At 41.7% G+C, this 27,999-nt stretch overlaps 1 protein-coding gene across 5 annotated transcripts; it reads left to right on the top strand.

Moving 5' to 3' along the window:
• Window positions 1–79: 79 nt before the first annotated feature.
• Window positions 80–22,590, top strand: RNF19B (ring finger protein 19B). Of its 5 annotated transcripts, none has more exons than XM_053576779.1 (9): window positions 80–962; window positions 10,770–10,975; window positions 12,600–12,744; window positions 14,381–14,543; window positions 14,999–15,113; window positions 16,482–16,622; window positions 18,169–18,376; window positions 20,821–20,952; window positions 21,742–22,064. In XM_053576779.1, the coding sequence occupies exons 1-9, from the start codon at window positions 331–333 to the stop codon at window positions 21,761–21,763; spliced, it is 1,764 nt and encodes a 587-aa protein (XP_053432754.1). In that variant the 5' UTR covers window positions 80–330; the 3' UTR covers window positions 21,764–22,064. The 5 variants fall into 5 exon arrangements, with proteins under 5 accessions (XP_053432754.1, XP_053432756.1, XP_053432753.1 ...); XM_053576781.1 differs by having other exon boundaries at window positions 83–962; window positions 12,603–12,744; window positions 21,742–22,590; XM_053576776.1 differs by having other exon boundaries at window positions 93–962; window positions 21,792–22,590.
• Window positions 22,591–27,999: the final 5,409 nt, after the last annotated feature.

The following is a 27,999-nucleotide window of genomic DNA, read 5'->3' as shown; positions in this document are numbered from 1 at the left end:
TGAAACCAGCTGACTGGCTGGAAGCGGAGCTCCGCCCAGCTCTCCCGCCCCGCCCAGGGTCCCTTTCGGCCCCGCCCAGCGCCTCTCTCAGCCCCGCCCAGCGCCCCTCTCGGCTCCAGGAGGCTCGGGTTGTGAGGTGTCTGAGCGGAGCGCCTGCGCAGTGGGCAGCGGCGCGCGGGGCGGAGGCTTATAACCACTTCGTCGCTGCCGCTGGGTTTCTGTCTCTGGGAGGGCGGCAGAGGCGGCGGCGGGCCGGGCGCCGGCTGCGGGGCGCTGAGGTGGGAGCTGTGGCGGCGCTGGACGCCCCTGGCTCCTCGGCCTCTGCGGGCCATGGGCTCCGAGAAGGACTCTGAGTCACCGCGCTCCACATCCCTACACGCGGCCGCGCCCGACCCCAAGTGCCGCAGCGGCGGCCGGCGCCGGCGCCTCACCTTCCACAGCGTCTTCTCCGCCTCGGCCCGCGGCCGCCGCGCCAGGTCTAAACCGCAGGCCGAGCCGCCGCCCCCGGCCGCGCCGCCGCCGCCCGCCCCGGCCCCAGCCGCGGCCCAGGCCCAGCCGCCCGAGGCGCTGCCCACCGAGCCGACAGCCGAGGCCGAGGCGGAGGCCGCGGCGGCGGCCGGGCCCGGGTTCGACGATGAGGAGGCAGCGGAGGGCGGTGGCCCGGGCGCGGAGGAGGTGGAATGCCCGCTGTGCCTGGTGCGGCTGCCGCCCGAGCGGGCCCCGCGCCTTCTCAGCTGTCCGCACCGCTCGTGCCGGGACTGCCTCCGCCACTACCTGCGCCTGGAGATCAGCGAGAGCCGGGTGCCCATCAGCTGCCCGGAGTGCAGCGAGCGACTCAACCCGCACGACATCCGCCTGCTGCTCGCCGACCCGCCGCTCATGCACAAGTACGAGGAGTTCATGCTGCGCCGCTACCTGGCCTCGGACCCCGACTGCCGCTGGTGCCCTGCCCCGGACTGCGGGTGAGCGCGGGGGCGTGGCCGCCGGGGGCGACGGGCTGCGCGGACCCGGTGTGGGGCCGGCCGGGAGGCAGTCCTCGGCGCTGCGTGTGTGCGCGTGTGTGTGTGCGCGCCAAGAAGAGAGGAGGCGCGGGATGCCAGTGAAGGGGAGAGGAAGGCGGCACCTGCGGCGGGGTGCTAACCAGTAACCACCTTGCAAGCCTAAACAAGTGGGGTGAAGGCACCGGCACCCCACCCCTGCCCGAGGGCTTAAGGTGGGCTGAGCAGTCGACCAGAGGAAGGGAGCTGTCCATCAAGTCAGGAGACGGGGAGAGACAGTTTTTAGTCAGGTGAAGGCCCCTCTGCCCGGAGATGGGAGGGTATCTCTTAAAAAGAGTAGGGAGGGGATATTTGGCAAAAGATGGAGTGAGAATATTCTGAGGGGACAGCGCTTCGGAGGGGTGTGTCCATTTGGCTAGGGGCTGACTTAGCATCGTTGCGGGGAAAGGCAGGTTCTTCCTGACAAACACTGCTGGAAGTTGGAGGAGAAAAGGACAGCTCACTGGCAGAGCTCTGGGGGACCCCGGGACCCTCCGTGTTCTGTGCCAAGCTACTGGGAAACTCTCTGATTCTTACCCTGCTGCCTTGGACAGGGTAGGGGGTAGACAGACCCTTTCTTTGTCCAGAGAATTAGTGGGGCACCAGGAAGAAGAAGCCCAGAGGTTGGTATGGTAGGAGCAAATGTGTTTCTTAACCCCTTCGATCTTGAGTTCTTGATGACAGTCTTTTTAATGCGCTGAATTCTAAAGGTCAATGAGTTAAGCTATGCAATATCTGCAGAGACATTATGCCACCACACTCTCCTGTCTTAAGCATTCAGTGAGACTCTATGCCACACCGCCTTTTAAAAGTCTGTCACTGTCAGTACATCCCATGAATAGATGCCTGCATCAAAGGATCTCATCTAAGTGGTTGGGAATCAGACTTGCCATCACCTGCTCTGTGACCTTGGAGAGATGATTTTATTCTTGTGTGTCATGTTCTGAGGACAAAAAGATGATAGCGACTCCTTGCAGGTGTAAATACAATGCTAGTAAAAAGCTGTGTGCTCTTTGTTTCAAAGGAGTTAAGGACTTTTAATTGTAGCCTATATATCAAAGCTGTTTTGAGATTTCCATGATGCTGCTGTCTTTCAAAAGGATCAGTCTTAGAGCATCTAGACTCTAGATGAGTTAACTTCTGTTTTTATTCTGCCAGACTTCTTTAGAAATGGGTGTGGTATTTAACCTCACTGAGATGGGGTTTCTAAATTACTTTGCTGTGTTTATGGTAGCTCACTTTCACTTTCAGTTAGTATCAGGAAGGACCTTGTAGGTTCTTACAAGGGTTTGCTTGTGTCTGGGTCTAAATGGCCCTACAAAATTTATTTACATGACATTTAAGTTTTGCAGATACTGTTGGCCTATTTTCTGAACCAAAGGAATATTAACTTAAGAGAACACTACAAGATTAATTTTGGAATAGTACACTAACTCCTTTTTGAGATATGAGTTTCCTTGAATTTTAACTAAGAAATATGGCATCACTGATATCTGTCTGGGAAAAGCTCCCCCTTTGTTTTTGTTTTATTTGTTTGTTTGAGACAGAGTCTCATTTTATTGCCCTCAGTATCATAGCTCACAGCAACCTCAAAGTCTTGGACTCAAGCCATCCTCTTGCCTCAGCCTCCCAAGTAGCTGGGACTACAGGCACCTGCCACAACACCCAGGTAGTTTTCCAGTTTTTTATTAGAAATGGGGTCTTACTCTTGTTCAGACTGGTCTGGACCACCTGAACTCAAGCGATTCACCCACCTCAGATCCCCAGAGTGCTAGGATTATAGGCATGAGCCACCACGCGAGACCTTCCCTCTTTGTTTTTATTTCTCTGAAGTCAATCTCTGTTTTTGCTCACATGAATAAAAATTATTAATAAAAAATTTACTTGCAACTTGGAGACAACTATAAACTCTTACTGGTTTGGATGTTACTAAAGAGGCTATTTCTTTTTTTTTGCCAAGTATTTGGTATCATTGAAAATTAATTTTTAATTAGTTAAAAGAATTATAACAATCATATATATAAATATGTTTTCCATGTATCATCTATAGGCTTCAGGTGAAATTTGGGGAAAGCAAGCAAGCTGACATCTGAGCACCTGTATGCTATCCATACATAATTTAATTTGATCCTCACAACATTGTGAGATAGATTTAATATAGTTTTACAGATGAGGAAACTGAGTTTTAAAGAAATTGAATGACTTGGGTGGCGCCTGTGGCTCAAGGAGTAGGGCGCCGGTCCCATATGCTGGAGGTGGCAGGTTCAAACCTAGCCCCGGCCAAAAACCACACACACAAAAAAAGAAATTGAATGACTTGTTCAGATTCATATAACTAGAAAGTGCTGGAACCAGGATTGGAACACTAATCTTCATTAGACTTCAAACCAAGTCTAATGTTCTTTCCATTTTTTGTTTGTTTTTTGAGAGGGAGTCTTGCACTATTGCCCAATGTGGAGTACAGTGGCACAATCATAGCTTACCACAGCCTCAACCTCTTGGGCTTAAGCATCCTCCTGCCTCAGCCTCTCAAGTAGCTAGGACCACAGACACATGCCACTCTGCCTGGCTAATATTTTCTCATTGCATTACCCAGGCTGGTCTTGAACTCATGGCCTCAAGCAATCCTCTAGCAAAGTGCTGGGATTACAGACAAGAGCCACTGTATCCAGCCTCAGTCTCTGTTGTAAAAAGCATTGGCTTGTCAGCATAGCCCTCATTATTGAGAATGCTATTGTTTGGGTGCATTTTGTTAAGTGTAGCCTCAGAAAACCAAGGATACTGGATGATAGGCTGTAGTTTCTTTTTAGATTTCTGTTAGCAGTCTCTTCCCTATTTTATTTTTCTTGTCTGAAATAACCCTATTCCTTTCCTGACTTGAGGGGCTTAATTTTTGTAAAGAGTTTTAAGATCTTCAGTTGAAGGTGATTAGGTAAACAGGGAATACCATTAAAATTCTTTCACTTTCCAAAGAAGTGTCTGAGTTCCCTGGAAATGTGGCCAGTAATTTTGTCACTTTTTTAATGTCCAGAGAAAATGGCTTCTGTCTTCTTACAGAAAGTTGTGGTTCCCTTGTTTTGTTTCTTAATCAAATTGTTCTATTCTTCTGGACCTAGTAAAAATCATGGATGAGCACTAACAGAGAAGCCTCGGTTATCTGTTGTTCCCATATCTGACCATCTTTTCTACCTACAGATGAAGTCTTGCTAGCCAAATTTATCAAGTCCTTCGTCTACTTTGTGTGTGTATGTATATATTTGTTAGGATAAGGGGGGGGGCATGTGAGTGATCTTACAGAATTCTGATAGTTTTACTATGATTACTCATGATAATGATAATACCATATATTAAGGGATTCATTATTTGTTAATAAAATATTTGTAGAACAAAGAATTTTCAGTTTTTCCTTTCTCCTACTTGAATTTTATTTCGTACATAAACAAGAAAACCAATTTCAGTGGGAAAACATTCACATTATTATTTAATAAACTAAGAACAATGTTGCAAAGTATAATTTTTTTTTTTTTTTTGGAGACAGGTTCACTCTGTTGCCCCAGTTATATGTCACGGCATCAGCCTAGTTCACAGCAACCTCAAACTCCTGGGCTCAAGTGTCCTGCCTCAGCCTACCCAATAGCTGGGACTATAGGTGTCTATCAAAATGCCCAGCTAATTTTTTCTATTTTTGTAGAGATAGAATCTCACTCTTCTTCAGGCTGGTCTTGAACTCCTGAGCTCAAATGATCCTCCCACATTGGCTTTCCAGAGTGTTAGAATTACAGACTTCAGCCACTATACCCAGCCCAAAGTGTAATTTTTAAATGGGAAAATTAGCTCAAAATACAAATAGCTGACATTTTTTATAGTTCTTTAAAGTCTTCAGACTGTAATCTTATTCAAACATGATTTCATTTTAGTCTCATACAGTAAGATGATGGTAAATGCATTTTGTAAAGGAGAAACCAGTTTAGAGAAGTTTAAGTATGGGGCCTAATGTGTCTTGGTGCAGTTAATCTATTACCCTTTTAAGTCTCTGCTCAAGCATATCTTTTCAGAAACCTCCACATCATATAACTGTAATGTTTACTGCTCAAGTGCCCTGTTGCCAATCTTTAAAGTATTTTGAATTGCTAAGAGACTCTAAGGGGTGAGCAAAGTAGGCAACAGAAAAATTCCTGGCATACAGGGGCAGATGTCCTATATAAAAGAGATAAGACTGTCTTGACCTAAATTCTTTGTGCAGGTCCACCATTCCAGCCTCTCATTGGTGCCTCTGTCCCCTGCAGAGTCTGCCCTCCCACCTGATCTCAAGAGATGATATCAGATACTGGCCTTCCCAGACAGTTGGACTAGACCATCTCAGAAACAGGAAGCTTCTGTTCATTTTATGAGGGAAGAACCAGCTTCCTGAGAAAGATAAATTCCATAATCGGTGAAGGAGAATTTTTCCTTTCGGAAGCCTTCCTGGACCTCTTCTGTTAATTTGGCTCTGGCCTCCTGTTCCACTTTTCCCTACATCCTCCTACTCCACCCACATTCACACTATTCTCCAGCCTAATATCTTTCTTATATTTGCCAAAGTACTCATTCTCAAATAGAACATCTATATCCCTCCCCGGCTTAAAACTGCTTGTTCATTGACTACCTAACCTATAAGATGACTTCTCACTATGTCTTTAAGAACGTATTTATTTGATCCCCCCTTATCAGTTAAGTTCTTTTACAGTCTCCAACCATCTTTTGATTTTATTTGCTATTTTTAACCTACATGAATATTTCCCAAGATATGTTATAGGCATTGCCTGAAAGAAAAATGTTTTGTGATCATTTAAGCTTGGGAAATACTGAGTTAAACAAAATAAAACAAGTTTATAAGTTTCTTAGAGTATTTTTATTTATTTATTTATGTATGTATTTTGAGACAGAGTCTCACTCAGTCACCCTGGTGTTGAATGCCTCAAACTCTTGGGCTGAAGTGATCCTTTTGCCTCAGCCTCCCAAGTAGCTGGGACTACAAGCACCCACCACACACCCGACTATTTGTTTTTAGAGATGGGAATCTCACTCTTGCTCAGGCTGGTCTTGAACTCCTGAGCTCAGGTAGTCTCCCTGCCTTGTGGGGAGGTGGGCACATTCTTAGAGTCTTTAAACATATTAATATGCACTGTAAATGTTGCTAATGTTTTTTGTTGTTGTTGTTATTGTTGTTTGTAGAGACAGAATCTCACTGTACTGCCCTCGGGTAGAGTGCCGTGGCGTCACACGGCTCACAGCAACCTCTAACTCTTTCTTGGGCTTACGCGATTCTCTTGCCTCAGCCTCCCGAGCAGCTGGGACTACAGGCGCGCGCCACAACACCCGGCTATTTTTCTGTTGCAGTTTGGCCGGGGCTGGGTCTGAATCTGCCACCCTCAGTATATGGGGCCGGCGCCCGACTCACTGGGCCACAGGCGCCACCCTGCTAATGTTAATATGCAGTCTTCAGTATCATATTTTCTCAACTGAGATCACCAGTGAACATGTTTTTGTTTTTTTCTTGTGTTAATATGCAGTCTTCAGTATCATATTTTCTCAATTGAGATCACAGTGAACATGTTTTTGTTTTTTTCTTGTGGCATCTTTAAGCCTTAATTCAATCTTTCCTTGACCTTTTGCCATTTTCTAAACTCCTTTTAACAGTTGTCACTCTGGCCTGCCTTCAGTTAAGTACTCTTATTTAAGAATGAATCTTTTGCTCTGAGTAGATTGAGAGCTCACTCCTCTAGACTAGAATATATTCTATTTCTACAACTCTATGTACATAGTCATTCAATTAGGTCTGAGAAGAATGGAATGCATAGCTGAATTTTGATGAGAAAGATGAGAAGTATGAGCAGCTCAGTTTTGGGAGGAAGAACAGCCATGAGAAGGGCGGGCAAGAATAGGATAGATAGGTGATCAATCAACAGACATGACAAACCTGCACAAATACTAGATATTACTGAAAGGACTTAAATATGGTCCTCTTGACAGGGAATTTGACCTAGTAGAGAAGACAGGTGATTGATTGATTGATAGGGAATTATAAATGTAATGTGATAAATACTAAAGAAAATACAAGTACTCTTAGATGAAAGAATGATAAGTTTTCATGATGGTTTCAAGAAAGATTTCACAGAGGAAATGATATTTGAACTGGGTCTTCAAGAATACGAGTGGGTGGGTGGCACCTGTGGCTCAAGGAGTAGGGCGCCGGTTCCATATGCCGGAGGTGGCGGGTTCAAACCCAGCCCTGGCCAAAAACCACCAAAAAAAAAAAAAAAGGAATACGAGTAGGAATTTATACCATGCAAAGATGAAAATAGAGAAAAAAGCATTTTAAACCTGAGTGTTATGAGAAAATGCATGGAAGTATAAAAATACATGCCACTCCAGACTAATGCCAAGTCTGGAGTCTGGTTTGGTTAGCCTCTGATGCATAGTGTAGGGAGCATGATCTGGGAAGTGATAAGAGATCAGTCTGAAAAGGTAAACCAGATTCAGACTGATAGGCCTAAATCATACAAAGACGTTTAGGGTTAAGGACTTTGAACTATTTTAAGGAAAAGAGTAACCTCATGATAGATAACCTTCTGGGATGGAATTTGGGTTGGAGTATAGAATAGACCAGATAAGGAGGTTTTTACAGTTGTCTGGCCTAGAGATGGATCTGAAATAGGACACACACAAAAAAAAAAAAAAAAGAAGAAGAAGAAGAAGGAAAGAGAAATAGGGAGGGAGGGAAGTGAAAGAAAGATAATAAGGGTACAGCTCACTATGACAACTTGGGTCATGTCTATCATCCTTAACAGCTACTCATGTTCTATTTGTAAATAGGTAACCTAGTTAAATTACATGACTTGGGGATGGGAAGTATAGTATGATATAGGAACACATTTCTTTAATTATCAGTATCTGTTGGAGCATAATCAGATATACACTAATGGAAAAAATTTCCTCCAGGGCTTAAATTATGTAATGCCGTGATCTTGCTAATCACATTATGATGTTTCTGAAGATTTGGGAAATTAATAAAATGAGTAAAAGTTGTATGCATTGGGGAAGGGGGGTGCCTGTATTCTTAGCAGCATGTAATTTCCTATACCTTCCTTTTAGCTTCTAATTAGCAAACCCAGATGTTTGATATAATCTAAAATAGCATAATGGGAGAGACGCTCCAGTTGTAGAACATGATAGAGAAAGAACAAGATTGTCATGGCAGATTTGGTCTCAAAGATTTTTTTGTTTGTTTGTTTTGTTTCTTTTTGTTTTTGTTTTCTCTCAGCTATTGGGGAACAATATTGCCCTATTCAGAATTTAGAGCTTTACCCCTAAAATGGGTTTATATGAAATTTTAGAACTTATAGAACCTCGCATATCATAAGCCAATAAATACATGGAATCGTTGAAATGATTGCTTTAGAGCAGAATGATGACCCAGGAGCAGAGTTAGCATGTCCAGGGAAAGTCAAACTGCTGAAGCAAGAGAAGGTCTCTATCATTCATTCAATACAAGTATTTTGAGCCTGAACCAGTGTGTTAGACCCTGGAGATTAAACAAAGGATGATACTTCTTGAGTCCAGTGTGGTTGGGGGGCAAGCATATAAACAGATAATTACAATATAAAGTGGCAAGTGTTATAAAATAATTGTACACAGGCACAAGGTAGGCAACCAGCCACCTGAAGAAGTTAAGTAGCTTTTATAGAGAATATGACATTTGAGCTGGTTCTTAAATGGGCATTTGCCAGGGCATGAAGTAAGGGCAAGACATTTCTAGGCAGAAGAAATACAATATGCAAAGGCTGGGAAGCAGGCCAAAGTGGGCTATGTTTTTATACCATACCTTTCAGGGCAAGATCTCAAGTGCAGCTTTAGAACATGTTAGCTACACTTGGAGGTGACAAGCACTTATACCTCCATTTGGGAGGATAGAAGCTAAGGTTTGAAGATTTTAACTAGTTCGATGTTATGCAGTATGAGTCAGAGGCAAGAGCTCAGGCCTGGCACCCAAAAACAAAAGTGCCAGATCTTGTGCCTTGAGTAATTTTTTGTCACAATAATAGATTGCTGTGAATTCATGAATATTTTTTAGTTATTTCACTTCCTTGGAACCAACCACCCAAAATTGACATTGTTAATCCTATCAAATGTTCTTTAAAAGGGAGGAGGGTCCATTATTATCAATAAATATTTACTTACTTCATGTGAGGTGGGAATAGAACATGAGGTGTTCAAGACTTCCTGACAGGTTGCGTATTTAATTTGTATCTTCAGATGTTGACTTAATACTTTTCTGAGGTCATCCAGTAACTTTCCTGTTTAATACAAAATAGTAAGTAAGTCACTTTCTTCAGGAGGCACACTGTTTATCTTTAGTAGTTATTTTGCAGTCAGGTGGGATAAATTTGCTGGAACTCCTACAGGATATGAATCATTTGCTGTCATACTTTGACCTCTTATCACTTTGTTCTGTCACAGAAGAGTTTTAATGTAGCACGTGTTAGATAACATAGGCGATACATTGTCATTTGTATTTTCAACATCATTCTCAAACCAAGTTGCAGAATCTATGATAAAACTCAGAACTTGAGATGCTATTGTGAACATCTAATTCAAATAAAAAAGTAATATTGGTTAATAATTTCAATAAAAAAATAAGCAAACTGTAGAAAACATTGTTAGCTTTTTGTATAAATTATTTGAGGTCTTTGGATATTGGGGGTGGCAGACAGCAACACCTAATCTTGGAATCATTGATAATTTCTATTTAAAAATTATTAATTCTCACAATGTTCCATTTGTTTCTTTAAATTAATGTTTTTTATATTTCAAAGTGTCTATTTGTTAGAGAAATGTGAACATTTAGTTGATATATTTAGAATTAATCAGAAAGGGTAAGATCTGTAAATGCAATATATTGGATTATTTGTGGGAGACTAATTCTTGGTAAATGAAATGAATTGTGAGAAATGTTTGATGCAGTACTGATAAATTCTAAGTTATATCTTTATGCTAAGAATATGTGTCAGAAGAAAAAAAGGAGATATGGCCTTAGTGCTATATTAATCAATAAGAGAGATGGATGGTATTCTTAGATTTTTGAAGCCAATCAACAAAGAAGTCATTTCAAGGTACAGATACGAGTTGAAAAGAAAAAGAAAAAAGAAAGTATGAAAAGGAAGATGAGCTTTCAATAGGAGACATTGATCATAAGTCCATTTAGGGCTATTGCCTTTCTGACTGTGGTCATATCAGCTTCACAGTGGAACTTAAAAATGGAAAACTATACTTCTTTTAGTTTTCTTTACAAACATTCCATACCTTCATGTAAACAAATTCTAATATCTCTAAATATAGCAAACTATTGAAAGGAAATAGTTTTGGACCCTGTTATTTATGAAACTTGCTGTGGCAAATAGCTCCTACAGCAGCTTAAACCGTGACTAAGTAAATGATAGAAATTCAGACTAATATAGTATTTATCCCTACTTTTTAAGGAAATAAATGTGACTTGTGTTTTGAATCCCAAGAGGAGATTTATTTTCTCACATAGGATATGTTTTATAGTTGGTTAGGGGTGTGTGTGTGTGTTCTTTTCTCTGCAGCATATATAATTGTGGAGTGGTGCCAAACATTAATACTGATGAATGATGTCTGTCACAGTTAGGTCATTCTTACCTTACTGATTTCTCTTCCTGTTTTCTTACCCAGTTATGCTGTTATTGCCTATGGCTGTGCCAGCTGCCCAAAGCTAACCTGTGAGAGAGAAGGATGCCAGACTGAGTTCTGCTACCACTGCAAGCAGATATGGCATCCAAATCAGACATGCGATATGGCCCGTCAGCAGAGGGCACAGACTTTGCGAGTTCGGACCAAACACACTTCAGGTCTTAGTTATGGGCAAGAATCTGGACCAGGTATAAATTGGCATTATCTCATTTCCTCTTTATTTGGTATTTCATTATGTGAGCTCAAAGCTGGAATAGATTATCCTAATGTATAATCCTTGTATTCCCAAGGATCAAACAGCAGAAAATATCATTTAGTAATGTTTCAATATTATATTTGATAACTTCCTTCTCTGACCATTATAGGTTATCTAACTCACATAAAATTGGAATACAATAAAATTGAATTATCTGATTTCTACCTTCTTTGCAATATGTCTCAGATTGGAGAACAATTAGGTTCTTTTTCTAGGGGCTTTTTCAGAACTTTTATTGTAAGGAGAAAGACATTTAATTAGCATTAAACCTGTACTATTGGTCTTCAAAGCTGCATCACTGCTTTTGGAAATGGGGTAAGAAAAGGTTTAAGAAAAGGAAATAACAGTAGTATGGATTAATGATTAACCTTAAAAGAATTGTCACATATTCAATTCTAACCTTGACAAGTCAAAGCAAATTCATTTTAAATGTTGATTTATTGCCTTGTACTTTATTTTACTGATGTCATTTGGGAGACACTAGCCAGAAAAATGGTGCCATTCACTTTTTCCTGGCACGACACAAACTCCTAAACTGTCATTTTGAAAGGATAGTTCTTAACTTGCTGTGGAATTAGTAGGTACATACCACATAACATACTCACTTGTTTTTAGGTTTTGCATGTGAAAGTGTCATGTGAAAGGATTATAGATTGTGTTAACAGGGAATCCCAGTGATATTTGATGAACCTGAAAAACTAACTCCTTAAATGAATGAGTTTTTCAAAAATCATATTAGTAGATTTTTTTTGTAAGACAGACTCTCTGGGTGGCACCTGTGGTTCAGTGGGTAGGGAGCCAGCCCCATATACTGAGGTTGGCGGGTTCAAACCCAGCCCCGGCAAAACTGCAACAAAAAAAAATAGCTACTTGGGAGGCTGAGTCAAGAAAATCGCCTAAGCCCAAGAGCTGGAGGTTGCTGTGAGCTGTGATGCCACAGCACTCTACCGAGAGCAACAAACTAAGACTGCCTCTAAAAAAATAAAAAAAGCAGACTCTCCCTCTGTTTTGGGGGCTAGAGTGCCACAGCTGAGCCTTAGCCCAGCTCACAGCAACCCCAAACTCCTGCCTCAGCCTCCTGAGTAGCTGAGACTATAGGCATGCACCACTGTGCCTGGCTAATTTTTCTATTTTTAGTAGAGATGGGGTCTCCCTCTTGCTCAGGCTGGTCTTGAACTCCCAAGCTCAAGGAGCCATTCTACCTTGGTCTCCCAGAATGCTAAAATTACAGGCATGAATGAGCCTAGGCTATTGACTATTTTCTTGAAAACATCTTTTTCTTTAGGGAAGTCTCCTTGCTCAGAGTGTGGCTCCAGTGATATGTAAAATGCTAGTTATTGGGTTAGGCAGCTCAATGTAAGATAGGATCTGTTCTTTGAAAATTTCTGAGGTCTAGATATAGTCAGCCTTTTAGTAAAGTGGCTTGCACGATTTGGAATGCCCAATCAAGAGTTCTTGACTACCACCTCATTTCTTATATGTATTCTTAGGAATAACTAAGTCAAACTCAGTTTAAATGGGGATATTTTTCTACCCATTTTTTCTGCCCCCCTTAGCAGATGACATCAAGCCATGCCCACGATGCAGCGCTTACATTATCAAGATGAATGATGGAAGCTGTAATCACATGACATGTGCAGTGTGTGGCTGTGAATTCTGCTGGCTTTGTATGAAAGAGATCTCAGACTTACATTACCTCAGGTAAGATGGGAAATATGCTTTTGTAGTCTTATCCTCTCACTGATTTAGGGAAAAGGATATCAAAGATACATAGTTGTCCTCTCATTACAGAATAAGGAAGCTGTTAAGGACGTCTTCTGACGTGTCCCTTTGATCATGTTTTTCTCCAGCTCAGCACCCTCCAGGAACTATCCCCATTATCTTCCAGATTATATCTTATTCACTCCTAGCATGGCTTTTAAAGACCCTAATTTACTTTTCTAGCTTTTTCCATTTTTCTTTTATACATGCTATATTTCAGATAATCTGGGCTTGCTATACTCTATGTCTCTTTTTGCTCTCTTGCTTCCTTCCACACTTGTTCATGTTCCTTCTTTTGCCTGGGATGCTTTCTGGTATCTCCTTTTTATCCCAACTTGTTCAGTTCTTATCCATCCTTTAAGAGCCACTTAAATGCCATTTCACTCATATAACTTTTTCTGCCTCATCCTTCTTTATTGGTGTTCTTTTATCTCTTTTGTTATAAATATCATCACCATGATAATGACACATATCTAATCTTACTAAACTATAAGTATCTTGATGGTAGAAGTTAGGACCTTTCTATAGTTTATTGTGTGTAGTGCATTTCCAAAGCATTCATTGGGTAAATGAAACACCTTCATTTCCAATTTAGCAAACATTGAGTACTTAACTATGTACTACCAGTCATTGGACCCACAGGGATGAATAAGACATGATCCCTACTTTCAAAATTGCTTACCCCAGCCATGTGCAGTGGCTTATGCCTGTAATCCTAGCACTCTAGGACACTGAGGCAGGAGAATCACGTGAGCTCAGGAGTTCATGACCAGCCTGAACAAGAGTGAGATCTCATCTCCACTAAAAATAGAAAAATTAGGCAGGCCCCAGCTACTCAGGAGGATCACTTGAACTCAGGAGTTTGAGGTTGCTGTGAGCTAGGCTGACACCATGACAATCTAGCCAGGGTCAACAAAGTGAGATTCTATCTCAAAAAGGAAAAAAAAGTTGCTTACCCCATCTAGCCACCTTTGGAAGCTAGAGGATCCCTTTTGAGGCTAGGAGTTCAAGACCCACCTGGGCAATATAGTGAAATCCCATCTCATAAGAAAAATAAAATAAAATAAAAAGAGTACCAAATTAACATAAAAGGTGTGATAAGGTCTTTTTATATCCTCTCCCAGGAAAATGATTTGCAGTACCTATTAGGTTTGGTAGGACATATGCCAAGAAAACTACACAAATGAGTGTTCATTGGCTACAAGGCCAGTGTTGACTGATGAGATGTCAAGTGCATAGGCTCTGCAGGATTCCAAATATTGCCATCAAAGAATCTGGATCAGTGTTGGTAGCTTAAGGAAAACAGAGTTCAGCAGGGAAGAATGGAAAAGGAGGCTTGTCTTTATTTTTAAAAAAATAAAAAAGAGAAAAAAGAAAGAGGGAGAGAGAAAAGAGCCCACAGCTCTAATAGTCTGGCCTTGACCTTTGCTCTGCTTTGTATGATGTATTTATTTCCTGTAACTTCTTATAACTGTTACACCCATTGAAAAGAAAGCCGTTGCTCTTATCAATCCCTCTGATAACAATAGCCACATTTGTAATATTTGACATTAACTTCAGAATGTTTCTTCTGCAGCCCCTCTGGCTGTACATTCTGGGGCAAGAAACCATGGAGCCGTAAGAAGAAAATTCTTTGGCAGCTGGGCACTCTGATTGGTGCTCCGGTGGGGATTTCTCTCATTGCTGGCATTGCCATTCCTGCCATGGTCATTGGCATTCCTGTTTACGTTGGAAGGAAGGTAAGACACACCTGATTCTGTGCATGTTCCACCTTTAGGTTTGTTGTTAAAGGTTTGAGGGAAAGAAAAAGTTTGTATTTCCGAGCTGCCTAAAAACTAACTGGTTCTTGGGTAAAAATGACCTCAATTTCTTAAATGGATTTTCATAAACCCCCATGAGATCTGGAAGTTATTATTAACATCCTATGCCTGGCTTGTCTCAGTGACTTAAAGGTAAAATTATTATCCTTCATTATCCTGAGTAATGTTTTGTCTCTTCTTGGAGTAACTTTGTCTGAGTTAGTTTATGTCTTCCAGATCTGAATTGGGTTAAAATTTGAGAAAGATTCTTTCTTGGGGTGAAGGATATGTTTAATATAGAGAACTTATAAGTGACTATTCACTTGTTCCTTTTTTTTTCTCTGAAAAACTGATGTCCTAACCTGCTGATCTGGATTTTTTTTTTTTATTCTTAGATTCACAGCAGGTATGAAGGAAGGAAAACCTCCAAACACAAGAGAAATTTGGCTATCACAGGAGGAGTGACTTTGTCAGTCATCGCATCCCCAGTCATTGCTGCCGTTAGTGTTGGTAAGCTAGTTAGAACCATCTCTCCCAGTTTTCTGACCATAGCTGTTTAGCCAGCTGGCTAGGTATTTCCCAGCGACTTGTACATTTTATGCCAAACCCACATTAGTAGTTAACTCTATTGTAAACACTATTATTATGATTATTTTTTAGTTTTTTAGCCACACCAATTATCAGAATTGGGGGTCTTTTCTTCTTAAGTTAGTGCCTAAAACTCCATCTGGCACATAGAAAAGATTGAATTGAAGAAAATTACTTTACGCTCTAGCTCCCCTCTCACCTTTCTCCTCCTCCATTTGCCATGGTACTTTTATTTTGATTTGTTGAATGTACGCACTGTATTGACATTATCATGTAATCATTGACAACCCTGAGAAGGTAAGTCTGAGGTCATACAGCTAGTAAATTGGAACCAAGATTTTAATCCAGTCTTTCTCATTGCAAATTTGGTCATCATTCTCTCATACCAGGCAACCTCTCTAACTTCTTTAGAATAGCTTCACAGTATTTGGAGAGGCATGAGTGTTTGTTTTAGAATAATAATACAACTAGGCTCCGCGCCTGTGGCTCAAGCAGCTAAGGTGCCAGCCACATACACCTGAGCTGGTGGGTTCAAATCCAGCCTGGGCCTGCCAAACAACAATGACAGCTGCAACCAAAAAATAGCCGGGCATTGTAGCGGGCGCCTGTAGTCCCAGCTACTGGGGAGGCAGAGGCAGGAGAATTGCTTGAGCCCAGGAGTTGGAGGTTGCTGTGAGCTGTGATGCCACGGCACTCTACCCAGGGCGACAGCTTGAGGCTCTGTCTCAAAAAAAAACAAAAAACAACTAACATTCAGTAAGGCTCTCCATCTAATATCCAGTAAGGCTCTCAGGAATGGTTCTGAGTATTTTTCATATATAATAACTTATTTAATCCTCACAAAAAGCACTATAATTATAACAGAAAAGTCTAGTAGTTTTCTGAAAATCATATAGCTGGGATATGAATCAAAGCAATCTGATCAAGTTCAGATTCTGTGATCTTAACAACTAAGCCATTCTACCTTAGATAGAAGTAAAATTTGGGAATTAACACCCTCAAAGCTCCTAAACCCCCAGTCAATAATCACCTGTACATGCATTCTGATTTGATCACTGACAGCTCTGGGAAGATAGGTCCAAGGTCATATATCTAGTAAATTGGAGCCAAAATTCTAATCCAGGTCTTTCTGATTGCTAGTCTGGTCATTCTGTTACACCAAGCAACCTTTTTGGAGTAGCTATCTCTGTCTATCTTTGGCCCTTTATAAAGTGGTTTGTCCATGCTAGGAATAATTCAGAGCTATTGGAACCTGATGGCCTGCTGACATGTTTCCTTCTCTTCCCCCAGGTATTGGTGTCCCCATTATGCTGGCATATGTTTATGGGGTTGTGCCCATTTCTCTCTGTCGTGGAGGTGGCTGTGGTGTTAGCACAGCCAATGGAAAAGGAGTAAAAATTGAGTTTGATGAAGATGATGGTCCAATCACAGGTGGAAAAGGAATTTTATTTCTATTTGAATTTATAGGACACAAGATAAAAAAAAAAATCAGTAAAAGTTAGCATATTTTACAGAGACACTGTCACTGAATTACTTTGGATAATGAGCTTTGTAAGGGGTAAAGTATTTTTAGCTCTTCATTTCTTCATTCCGGAGTTATTAGGTTAATTCCTCTGGTACCTGCCTCTTTGTGGCAGGTTCAAACTAGTAGGATTCCAAGTAACTCCAAATATACTGGTAGTAGTGATTATAATAAAGTCTTATATCTGTACAGCACTTTATCATTTTCAGATGACTTTACACAATTACTATCTCACTTGCTTTTTAGAACAGCTCTCTGAAGAAGGAGAACAGGATTATTATTATCCCCACTTAAATGGGAACTTCTTTAAGCTTTTGTCTCAGTATCTGTTAAGAGCTTCTACAACAAAGGCTGGGACTACAGCAAGTCTTCTGACTTCTACTTTAATGTTTTTTCTACTTTACTATAGAATAACCTAGAGTACTAAGGTCCCCAGAGTTTTTTCAAGCTTCCTAATAGAAGCTTCTACTAGAATCAGCACATGTTCTAGCATATTTTGAGGCTCAGCTCCCATAGCTCAGTGGTTAGGGCGTCAGCCACATGTACCGGGGCTGGTGGGTTTGCACCCAGTCCAAGCCTGCTAAATAAACAAACAACAAGAACAACAAAAATAGCCAGGCATTGTAGCAGGCACCTGTAATTCCAACTAAAAGGGAGACTGAGGCAAGAGAATCACTTGAGCCCAAGAGTTTGAGGTTTCTGTGAGCTGTGATGCCACGGCACTCTACCAAAGGTGACATACTAAGACTCAGTCTCAAAAAAATATATATATATATATTTTTGAAATTTTCCTATTTAATGGGATGGCAAGTGCAATGTAGTAAAAAATGAATAATGGACTTGGGATTAGAATTGTCATTTTGTGTGACTAACCATGACCTTGGCTAAGTCATTTAGTTTTAAATTCTAGCTTACTCAACTGAAATTGAAGCTATTAATGCCTAGTTATTAGAAAAGCAAATGCAGTCAGGCGTGGTGGTTCACGCCTGTAATCCCAGCACTTGGGAGGCCAAGGCAAGTGGATTGCCTGACCTCACAGGTTCAAGACCAGCCTGAGTGAGAGTAAGACCCCGGTCTCTAAAAAAAATAGCTGGACATTGTGACAGGTGCCTATAGTCCTACCTGCTTGGGAAGCTGAGGCACAAGGATCACTTGAACCCAAGAGTTTAAGGTCGCTATGAGCTAAGACGCCATGGCACTCTACCAAGGGTGACCGAGTGAGATGCTGTCTGAATAAATAAATAAATAAGATTTTAAAAAAGAAGATTAAATGAAAATATGTTAAAACACTTGGTGTGGTGGCTACACAAAATAGCTGTTCATTAAGTGAATACTTAGTCCTTTCCTGTTAATACATGAAAATCCTCCACTCTGAAGAGTCATTGCAAGAGTATGCCTCCCAGTCTGTTTTGATGCTGTGCTGTCTTGAATTGAGATGTTTGATTCTATCCCCAGTGGCAGATGCCTGGCGAGCCCTCAAGAATCCCAGCATTGGGGAAAGCAGCATTGAAGGCCTGACCAGCGTACTGAGCACAAGTGGAAGCCCTACAGACGGACTCAGTGTTATGCAAGGTCCTTACAGTGAAACAGCTAGCTTTGCAGCCTTGTCAGGGGGCACACTGAGTGGTGGCATACTCTCCAGTGGCAAGGGAAAATACAGCAGGTAAATAAATAAATAATCTCTGACAGAAATGATTGAAATTGTAAATGAGCCATTTCTCTGTGTCAGGCATGTCCCATATATCATCTTATTTAATTTACCTGTCAGTGGTATTTTTTTTTCTTTTACAAATAGGAAAGAGATTTAGAAAGGTTAAGCAACTTTATGTAGTTCAGTGTTCTTTCCACTGCCTTAGCTGCGTTTATATAAAGAATAATCCTGACTTCACATCCTCGGCTACCTGTTTCAAGAAGGGAGAGTAGGCATTTTCATAGAATTCCTAAGGCTGTAGGCTTCATCAGGCTTGTAATTGGTTTTCAGTTGATTAGCATTATACTGTATCTTGGCTTATCAATACTGTGATCCTTTTTACCTTTCTATTCTCCTTTGATAGACAAAGAAGATCAATTCTATGAACTTGAGTAAAGATGATGTGGAGCTTTATGACTAAAAAGATTGTGACTTACTTGGTCATTTCAGTAGTTAGACAAAACAGAATGTATTCAACCAATGTCACATGAGAAGTAGTTTGTAGAATGCACTGGAGAAGAGAGGGCTGGGGAGGGATAAAGGTGGAGCAACGCAGGATGGGAAAGTAGAGGGAGATGGTTGTCTTCAAATATCTGAAGGGCCATTAACTAGGAAAAAAATTAAACTTCTGTGAGTCATGCCAAGAGGTAAATTAAGATGACTTGGCAGAAGCTAGATGGAAACTAATTTTGGTTCAGTATAGAGAATACAGGGAAAAGCTATTTAAAAGCCCAGAGAAAGAAAGGACTACCTTCGCAGATACTGAGCTGCCTATCCCTGGAAGTATTTAAAATGAGACCAGATGGTCATTTGGCTATTAGGAGAATTCAAGCAACAGATGCTAGATAGACTAGACTAGATCCCACACCTGTGTGCCTATCAGTCCCATCAGAGCCTCTTAAAAATGTATTTCTGGGAATACATTTGAGAATTAATAACTTAGAGTCTCCTGAATTGGGACTAGAGGGTGGTTTGTGTTTACATAAAGCTCCCCAGGTGATTCTAGCATAGCCATTGCATGTACTAGCCTTTATGAAGGGCTCTTAACAACTCTGAGAGTGATTGTATGGCTAGTTTCAAGTTGAAACTAGAACCCGGGCCTCTGATTCCATGTACTTCCCTTTGTACTCCACCATTTTCCAGAGCTTTGGCACATTTCTGAAGGGCATCTGAGGTCGGAGGAGCAGAGCAAAGGCACAGGCGGCAGGATGGAGGCTGCTGCTGGAGGCTGCTACTGACCCGTCTGTGTCTCACGACTCTGGTTGTCTCTTGTTAGGGGATCCCGCCCCCACATGCTGGAGTATTTACTGCTGTGCTTTCTTAAAACCAACATCCCTGTAAATAAGCAGACAGATGTAATTGCAGACTGACTTGCAGAAACTGCAGCTTAGCCAGTCCAGCTGTTCCAGTTCTGTAAAAGCCTTTCTTTTATAGGAAGTGAATGAGTCAGATGGGTTTGACTGTGAAACCCATTATGAGGAAATACTTAAGTGTACAACAAAATGGTGTTGGAGCCAAGAAAGGAAATAGTTATGGGTTCTTAGCTCTGAGACACCATTGGGAAAGTTTGCTGCTCCAAGAGGAGGGAGGAAGTTGGCTCCTACACATCCTTCAGTCACATAGCCTGGAGGCAATTTGATTCTAAAGGTTTGAAGGTTTGAGTTTCTATTATGTGCAAGGCAGGGAGGGTGAAGTGTGAATGAGTTGTGGTCTCTCTTTCTGTGGTGTTCACAGCCAGTGGGAGGGAGATGCAGAAAAATCCTGAAAAATAAATAGGTACTGTGGGAGCACTTAGCTGGACTGGTTTGCTGGGAGAATGAGGGAAGTGGTATTTCCTTTGTTGTTAAGAACTGAATATAAGTTTGTCTCATAGAGAAAGGAAACTTTCAGAGAGAGGGAATAACGTGCAAAGTCATGGAGGTTTAAAATGTATATAGGTATTTAAGGAAAGAAAAAATTCAGATTGACTATGATTTTGGATCTATAGTGAGTGATGGAACTGGACAAGAGCTCTCTGGCAGATCAGGAAGACGTTAAATGCCTGTGGGCAGTAGAGCCAAGAATAAGAGAATTGTTAGTATGACTAGGTCTTTGTCTACACTGGCACTAAACTGGAGGTTGTTTGACTTTGGACTAATAGGCTAAAGTCATTGGAAGAGGAACCCAATTGAATAATCATCTAGGTAGGAGATGTTGAGGATATGAAATTAAGTAGCAGTGGGGATAGAAAGGAGGGGACGATTTCAATAGGTATTTAAGAGAGAAAATGTGTAGGCAACTATTTGAGCTGTTTGACAATCAGAGATCAGACAGATCACCACAATTTACAGGAAATAGGGAAGAGATGTATGCCAGGAAGCAGACTGTCTTGGAATATCCAGGTCTCATATTAACTTGAACGTCCCCTCTTTACACAGGTTAGAAGTTCAAGCTGATGTCCAAAAGGAAATTTTCCCCAAAGACACAGCCAGTCTTGGTGCAATTAGTGACAACGCAAGCACTCGTGCTATGGCCGGTTCCATAATCAGTTCCTACAACCCACAGGACAGGTATGTGAACAGTCAGATGTCCAGGAGAGGTTGTATTTTTTGGTGGGTGCCAGGTCTCAGAAGCTCAATGCCTCTTGTTAGGGCTCCCTGTGCCATCTAGTGGGATATAGTGTACCCTGTGAATTCATTGAGCAAGTTGTTGGTACTGGAGTATTTAGCATCCTTTGATTCTTGTTAGCACTTGATTTTAGGAGATTCTCTTTCTATTCCTTTAGAGATTTTGTTTTTCTTTTCTTTTCTTTTTTATTATTATTATTTTGTTGTTGTTGTTCTTCCTTGGCTGTTGCAGTAATGTATAATTACTTAGAACTTAAAGAGCTAGCTTGGTGTTAATTGACATCTGTGAGTCTAAGGTTTCTGCTCGCCCTTTGTTTGATAGGGGTCTCAAAGCCTGTTTCTCTTTAATTTTGAGAAGCTAGTGAATCTGGTGTGGTGTGATTATGGTATTACTGCTGTAGGGATTCTGACTGCTTTTACTGTGGCACAATAGTAAAAAAATACAAATCCACTTTACTTTTATATTTTGAGTAAGCTAGTGTGAGGCCCTGACCCTTAGTTGAATTTTGGAAGCTCTTTTTAGATATTTAAAGAGTTTGGCTGAGGTGTATATGTATGTGTCTCTATGTATGTATGTATGTTAAATCAGAAAAAAGGATCTAATTGCTCTCTCTATCTTATTTGAGTGTTGAGTTAAAATTTTATTTTTGTTAAAAGTGAATTAGAGTCCACTGTTTACCTATTTTTTTGAACTTCCTAATCCTGAACCCCACAAACCACTTTTACCAACAGGTATAGCATGATCCATACATGACTCAGCAAAGCGGATTTTGTCTCCACAGAGAATGCAACAACATGGAAATCCAAGTGGACATTGAAGCCAAACCAAGCCACTATCAGCTGGTGAGTGGAAGCAGCACGGAGGACTCACTCCATGTTCATGCTCAGATGGCAGAGAATGAAGAAAGTAGTGGTGGCGGAGGCAGTGAAGAGGATCCCCCCTGCAGACACCAAAGCTGTGAACAGAAAGACTGCCTGGCCAGCAAACCGTGGGACATCAGCCTGGCCCAGCCTGAGAGCATCCGCAGCGACCTGGAGAGCTCTGATACACAGTCTGACGATGTGCCAGACATCACCTCAGATGAGTGTGGCTCCCCCCGCTCCCATACCGCAGCCTGCCCTGCAACCCCCAGAGCCCAAGGTGCACCAAGCCCAAGTGCCCATATGAACCTCTCTGCCCCACCTGAGGGACAGACTGTCTTGAAGCCAGAAGGTGCAGAAGTCAGAGTATGAAGTGGAATGAATGCTCCTGTTCTGAGAAGCACACTTGTAACTGCATCTTTTGGAATCTTTTTTGAAGGGGTGGGGTGGGGATTTATGTATTTTATTTGAAAGATTCTCTGGTCATAGGTTTTCCCCAGGGAAATTCTAAGAGATTTGCAATTTCTTACAAGATAAAACAAGAAAAGTTTGCCCTTAGTCCCTCTGCCCTTGCCCCCACCCCTTTTTTTAGTTTTAATTTATTGGTTAAACTGATGGTGGCGATCTGTGAGGTGTGTCAAAGAGTGTACATATGTATGTGTGTATATTGTATGCTAAACATAAGGACACATTTTAATAAAGATTTCTGTCGTAAATCAACTTATCTCATTTTCCTTAGTTCCACAGAGCCAAGTGTTTAAAACAAAATAACTACGTCTTTGACAATCTCTACCTGAGTTTTGCTAATCTTAGGGAAGAAGGGTTGTATTCAAATCCAACTGCAGTGGAGTCATGTATAAACTGATGATTCCTAGCATGACAGGCTTGATTTGTCCTGTGTAGTCAGAACCAGACTAAAGAATTATTAGCAGAGTCAGCTAAATAGGGACTCAGTAGATTAAAATGAACCTTGTTTGCCCTCTAGAGGCAACTGTGCAGTTTACTGTTAAAAGCTTTATTGACCCTTTTCTGCATGATAGTCACCCTTAGTGCTTCAGTGGAGGAAAGGAGTGGCAATCTAGGTGGCTCTTAAGAGAGAGCCCAGTGAATGTTGTAGGGTTACACATTGTTGGGGGAAGAAATATACTGATACTGCGTAATCAACAAGCAATAACATGGGCGCAAGCTGTGCTTCCAGTACACCACTCCCTGCTCTAAAAAGCTTTCTCAGGTTTGCTAATCTAGTTTAAATAAGAAAGACTAAGGAATCTGAGATTTGTAATGAAAGGAGAGACCTGACCAATATCTCTGGACATACTTACCTGACCTTAAAAATTTGTCAGAATTGAGCTAAATTAAAACTACTTGGAGATTGGCTCTGTTTAGAATGTCCTTAGAAATGAAAGCTCATACACAGGATAGCAAGAAAATTAGAAGACTCATGAGACCTGATAAAAGATTCCAAATCTGGCAGTAACTTACATCGTGACTGTGTGAGTCAGTTACTCTCTTGCCTCTACTTTCTCCAACTCTAGGCTATATTTAAAGAGCTTCCAGGGCCAGACTTCTCTATCACCTTAGCCATGGGCCCAGAGGAAGAATTGGAAACATCCTTTCCCTGGGGACCAGATGGCTTTCTCTTTCCTTTCACAGATGTACCTGCTCTTTGTCTTTCTGGCCTGTGGTTTTTACTACAAGGAGGAGGATGAGTCTGGACAACAGCCAACTTGGAAGATTCTTACCTCCCGGGCACTACAACCAGATTTAGCACATTTTCCTGCACCTGAGACTTTGGGTCTCTGGAAGAAAGTGCCCTAGAGGGTGTCCTGTGTGAAAAAGGGAAATTGTTGGGGGGGAAAAGGCAGTCTGGAAATCTCTGAAATGCTAATTATCATCTCAAAACATGGAATTCTCTTAAAGCATCATTAAGAGAAAAATGAAATAAAATCAAAGAAGTCTGTTGGAGGGGCAATAGTTTACAGCAAAACCTGTACTTCTTGCCTGGGTCCCAACTCTTGTTGCTTGGGCAGCTTACTATCTGAGTCTGTTTTCACTGAGCCAAAACAGAGATAATAATCCTAAGTATGGGGTTGTAAATATTAAGTGAAATGGTATACTGAAAATGCTTTTGGTAAAGTCTTATGTTTTTTCCTCCTTCAGGAATAAGAAGAAATAAATTAGAGATTCTAGGTATCAGATAAGAAAGGAAGCCTAGAATTCCAAGCCAGAGGCTATGACTAACTTATATTCATTCTAGTCCTTTGCAGTGCTAACTACTGCTGTATCTCCCAGGTGTTAGCAGATGAAAAGGCCCATCGGCACCACCTAGCGGAAAACATGAGTAATGTATTGGCAAAGTTAGTTCTCAGTTTAGAAAATAGGGATTGTTTCATTTCCTCTTCATACAGCCTTCATTCATTCTGAAATACCCATGACATTTTAGATATGGAAGCAATAAGTAAAACACAAAGTCCTGTCCCTGTGGAATTTACCCCCTAGTGGGGGGAGACAATCTGGATAAGGATGAGAACACTGAAGGACAGGAAGAGAGAGTAGTAGGTGGTGCTACTTTAAATGGCCTGTTTAGTCCTCTTTGATAGGGTATATTTTATTGAGAGACCTGAACAGAGCAAGGAAGAGAACTATGTGTATATCTAGGAGAAGAGCATACCAGATGTGACTGATAAAGTACAAAGGCCTTTTGGGGGAGCATCCTTGACCTGTTTCCAAAAAACACACCAAAAAGTACATATGGCTGGAACAAAGCATGCCAAGGCAGGGAGAGTAGTAGATTAGGTTGAAGGGGTAGCTGGGGGCAAGATTGTATAGATTAGCAAAAGAACTCTGAAGACAAGGAAATGTTAGGTTTCTCTGAGGCCAGGAAGAGAGATTATCTTCAAAGCCATGGATGGGTGCTGGCAGCACCTTTCAAGGGGTCTGAAACTGGGAGTGGAACATGTCTGGTCACCAGTCCTGCTTGGATAGGCCAATGTAAAGAAGCTTGGGGATATAGCAAATGGGTACTCCTCACTTATTCTGGCCTTCAAATGTACCTCCTTATACTGCAGAGGCTGGCAAGCTAAAAACTTTATGTCTTAGAGGTCCTTGAAACCAAGGTTCTGATGTAACTTATGGTGGTTGGGTTTTGCCGGTTAGATGCACAAACAAAACATGAAAGGAAGAAATGAACCAAGGGTTATCTTTAGGTACTTTGACTCTTATCCATGAATAATGTAGAGACTAGGTTTCTTGTCAACAGCATTCCAATATCCATCAATAGTTTTGTGGGTGTTGAAGAGTGTCCTAATCCACAGATGGCAGTTTGTGGTCGGTGTTCTTGTATTCAGCCTGTGATGAACTCCTGATTCCTCATCTCAGTGATGGAAGAGGTAGCAGTTCCCAAATGTAGGCTGGTTCTGGGTCTGTGAATCTCTAGGGAGACTAGTCTACAACCTCTTACCTAGACCTTCCACTTAATTTGCAGGTTTTGAATCCTTTTCTATTTAAAATTGATAGAGGAGTATTGCTTCCTGCAAATACTAAATCCTAAAACAGTATTTGCTTCCAAAAGTAGTTATAGGCAACAGGCCCTCAAAGATGAGGCTCTTAAATTAGTTATGACTAAGTTGTATTTGAAGAGAATGAAAATGTTAAACTGGACTCTGTGCCTGTAGATCAAGTGGCTAAGCTGCCAGCCACATACACCAGAGCTGGTGGATTCAAATCCAGCCTGGGCCTGCCAAACAACAATGACAACTATAACCAAAAAATAGCCAGGCATTGTGATGGACGCCTGTAGTCCCAGCTACTTGGGAGGCTGAGGCAGGAGAATCACTTGAGCCCAGGAGTTGGAGGTTGCTGTGAGCTGTGATGCCAAGGCACTCTACCCAGGGCAACAGCTTGAGGCTCTGTCTCAAAAAAAGAAAAGAAAATGTTAAACTGGTAGGCAAAGGTTACTTATACTGGTGGTCATCTAAAATGCAATGTCTTTTGCAGGAAAGACTAGCAGATTAGGGGGCTACCATGATAGTCATATAAGACATGAGGACTTAGATGTGGTAGGTGCTAGAGGGATTAAAGGAAGAAAGTGAAAAGCTCAGCAGAGTTCTAAATTTTCAGTTCAAGGCATGCACAGGAGAACCCCAAAATAATTTTATCTCTTGGAGTTACAGGGCTAATGTACATGAAAGTCAAACGGAGATTCTGGGTCATTGAATTACACTATATGTTTAATTCGTAGCTCTACCAGGCCTCTTAAGGGAAAGTAAGGGCATCAGCTGGGAAAGAGTGGGATCTTGTAATGAGAAATGGGTGCATTTGAGTGGATTTTGATAAACCTAGTGTTGTGAATCCACAGACTCCACTTAACTTCTCTTAACCAGCAGAAGCAGCCCTTCTTCCCCTCACAGGTATGGCTGGTTCTATTTCTTGGAGACGCTGGGGCAGTTACCTTGAAAGAGAAGGCCAGTATTTCTCACGTCCCACCCACTACCCTTCCTTGCTACCAGATCTAACTAGAATTGGACCCCAGTATACTTATGGAAAGTCTGATCTGAAAGAAGATTTACAGAAGAATTGTAAGATTTTTCTAAGTTATATCAGCAGAAACCTGAGAGATGTGTATGAACTGGATTCTAAAGCTGCTAGACCTTGGAGAAAGGAACATAAATTTGTTTCATTATTTTATTTTATTGCAGTTTTTGGCCGGGGCTGGGTTTGAACTCACCACCTCTGGCATATGGGGCTGGCACCCTACTCCTCTGAGCCACAGGCGCCACCTGGAACATAAATGTATTTTCATTTGGGTTGCATTTATCAATATAGGCATACTGGAGATTCTGGATTCAGTGTATTAACTTTAGCAGGTAAGAATAGCTCTTAGCTGGTTGGTTCAATGAACCCTGGACTTAAAAGTGGCCGATACTCAATGAAATTGAGATGCCAAAAAGTCCTTAGTATAGCATTAGAAGAAGAACCAAAAACATGGTGATAGAAATGTTGATTATAGACTTATTATATGTGCAACCTATTTATCTCCTAGATTTTAACCTCCAAAATTGACTAGAGGTTATTCTTTTCACCAAAGAATTGTCAAGTACAATAAATAGTGGGGACACCTTATCTTGAAAAGTGCTGTAGTGTGTAGTACTGGGAATGAAGCTAAGAGATGCTGCCATTGAGACGGGACCCCTAAGATGAGTGGGGACGATGGGAGGCTGCAGTGACGGGGGCCAAGTGTACCAAGGCAACAGAGCTGGAGTAATGAAATACGTGGTAGCTTACTAAGATTCTACTTGGTTTATCTAACATGAAACAAGAATCCAGGTAAATAGAAGCCTGTTTTGAGCTACCAAAATGGAGAGTTGTGGATGCTCAATTCTCAGAGCTAAGATCCTTGAATAATGGGGTGCAGGATACCCTGGAGAAAGCATCCAGCAATACCACCACAACTGTATCATGAATCTAGTTTTCCCCAAAGGGGTCTTAAGCAATTTGCCTTTGCACCTGTGTTTAGGGAAATGGAAACACACAAGCCTTTAGGGATTCCTTGGAGATTGGCCCTAACCCAGTGCAAATCCCAAGAGACCTACAAGGTTGTTACAGTCCATTAGTTAGAATAGGGGATTTTGAGGTACTACGGGTTGAATTAGGTCCTCTCCAAATCACATGTTGAAGTTCCAGCCCCAAATACCTCAGATTAGGGCCATGCGGCAGAAGCCAGGGAACACCAAAGATGCCAGCAAACCCCAGAAGCTAGGAGAGGCATGGAACAGAGTCTCCTTTACAGCCAACCCTGCCAACACTTTCATCAGGACGCGTAGCCTCCAGAACTGTGCGACAATACATGTCTATTGTTAACCCCCACCCCCCAGTGTGGTGCTTAGTAATGGCAGTCCTAGCAAACTAATACATGGGGTTGGGTGATAAAAAGGAGTTCGGGTGTGGGTCTGTCTCACATACCCATTCTGTGATTACTTCCCAGTTCCCGTGGACACAGCTATAACAGACATGCTTGGCAATGGTAGACTCTCCCAGTGACTGACCCATGGAGTGAAGGCGATTGTGGTAAGAAGAGCAAAGGGAACCCCTGGCATTGCCCTTTCCCTCCAAAGTCTGTAAAACCAAAAG

Source organism: Nycticebus coucang, chromosome 22 (genome assembly GCF_027406575.1).
Source record: "Nycticebus coucang isolate mNycCou1 chromosome 22, mNycCou1.pri, whole genome shotgun sequence".
In the NCBI taxonomy this organism is placed as follows: Eukaryota; Metazoa; Chordata; class Mammalia; order Primates; family Lorisidae; genus Nycticebus; species Nycticebus coucang.
Note: the sequence above shows the minus strand (reverse complement) of the source record. Positions and strands in the feature narration are given on the sequence as shown.

Bases quoted from the DNA above. Each gene is read 5' to 3' on its own strand.
- RNF19B (XM_053576776.1), top strand. From the start codon at position 331: ATGGGCTCCGAGAAGGACTCTGAGTCACCGCGCTCCACATCCCTACAC. The intron at 12,745-14,380 runs GTAAGATGGGAA...TTTCTTCTGCAG, and splicing joins TCAGACTTACATTACCTCAG to CCCCTCTGGCTGTACATTCT. The intron at 15,114-16,481 runs GTAAGCTAGTTA...CTCTTCCCCCAG, and splicing joins CATTGCTGCCGTTAGTGTTG to GTATTGGTGTCCCCATTATG.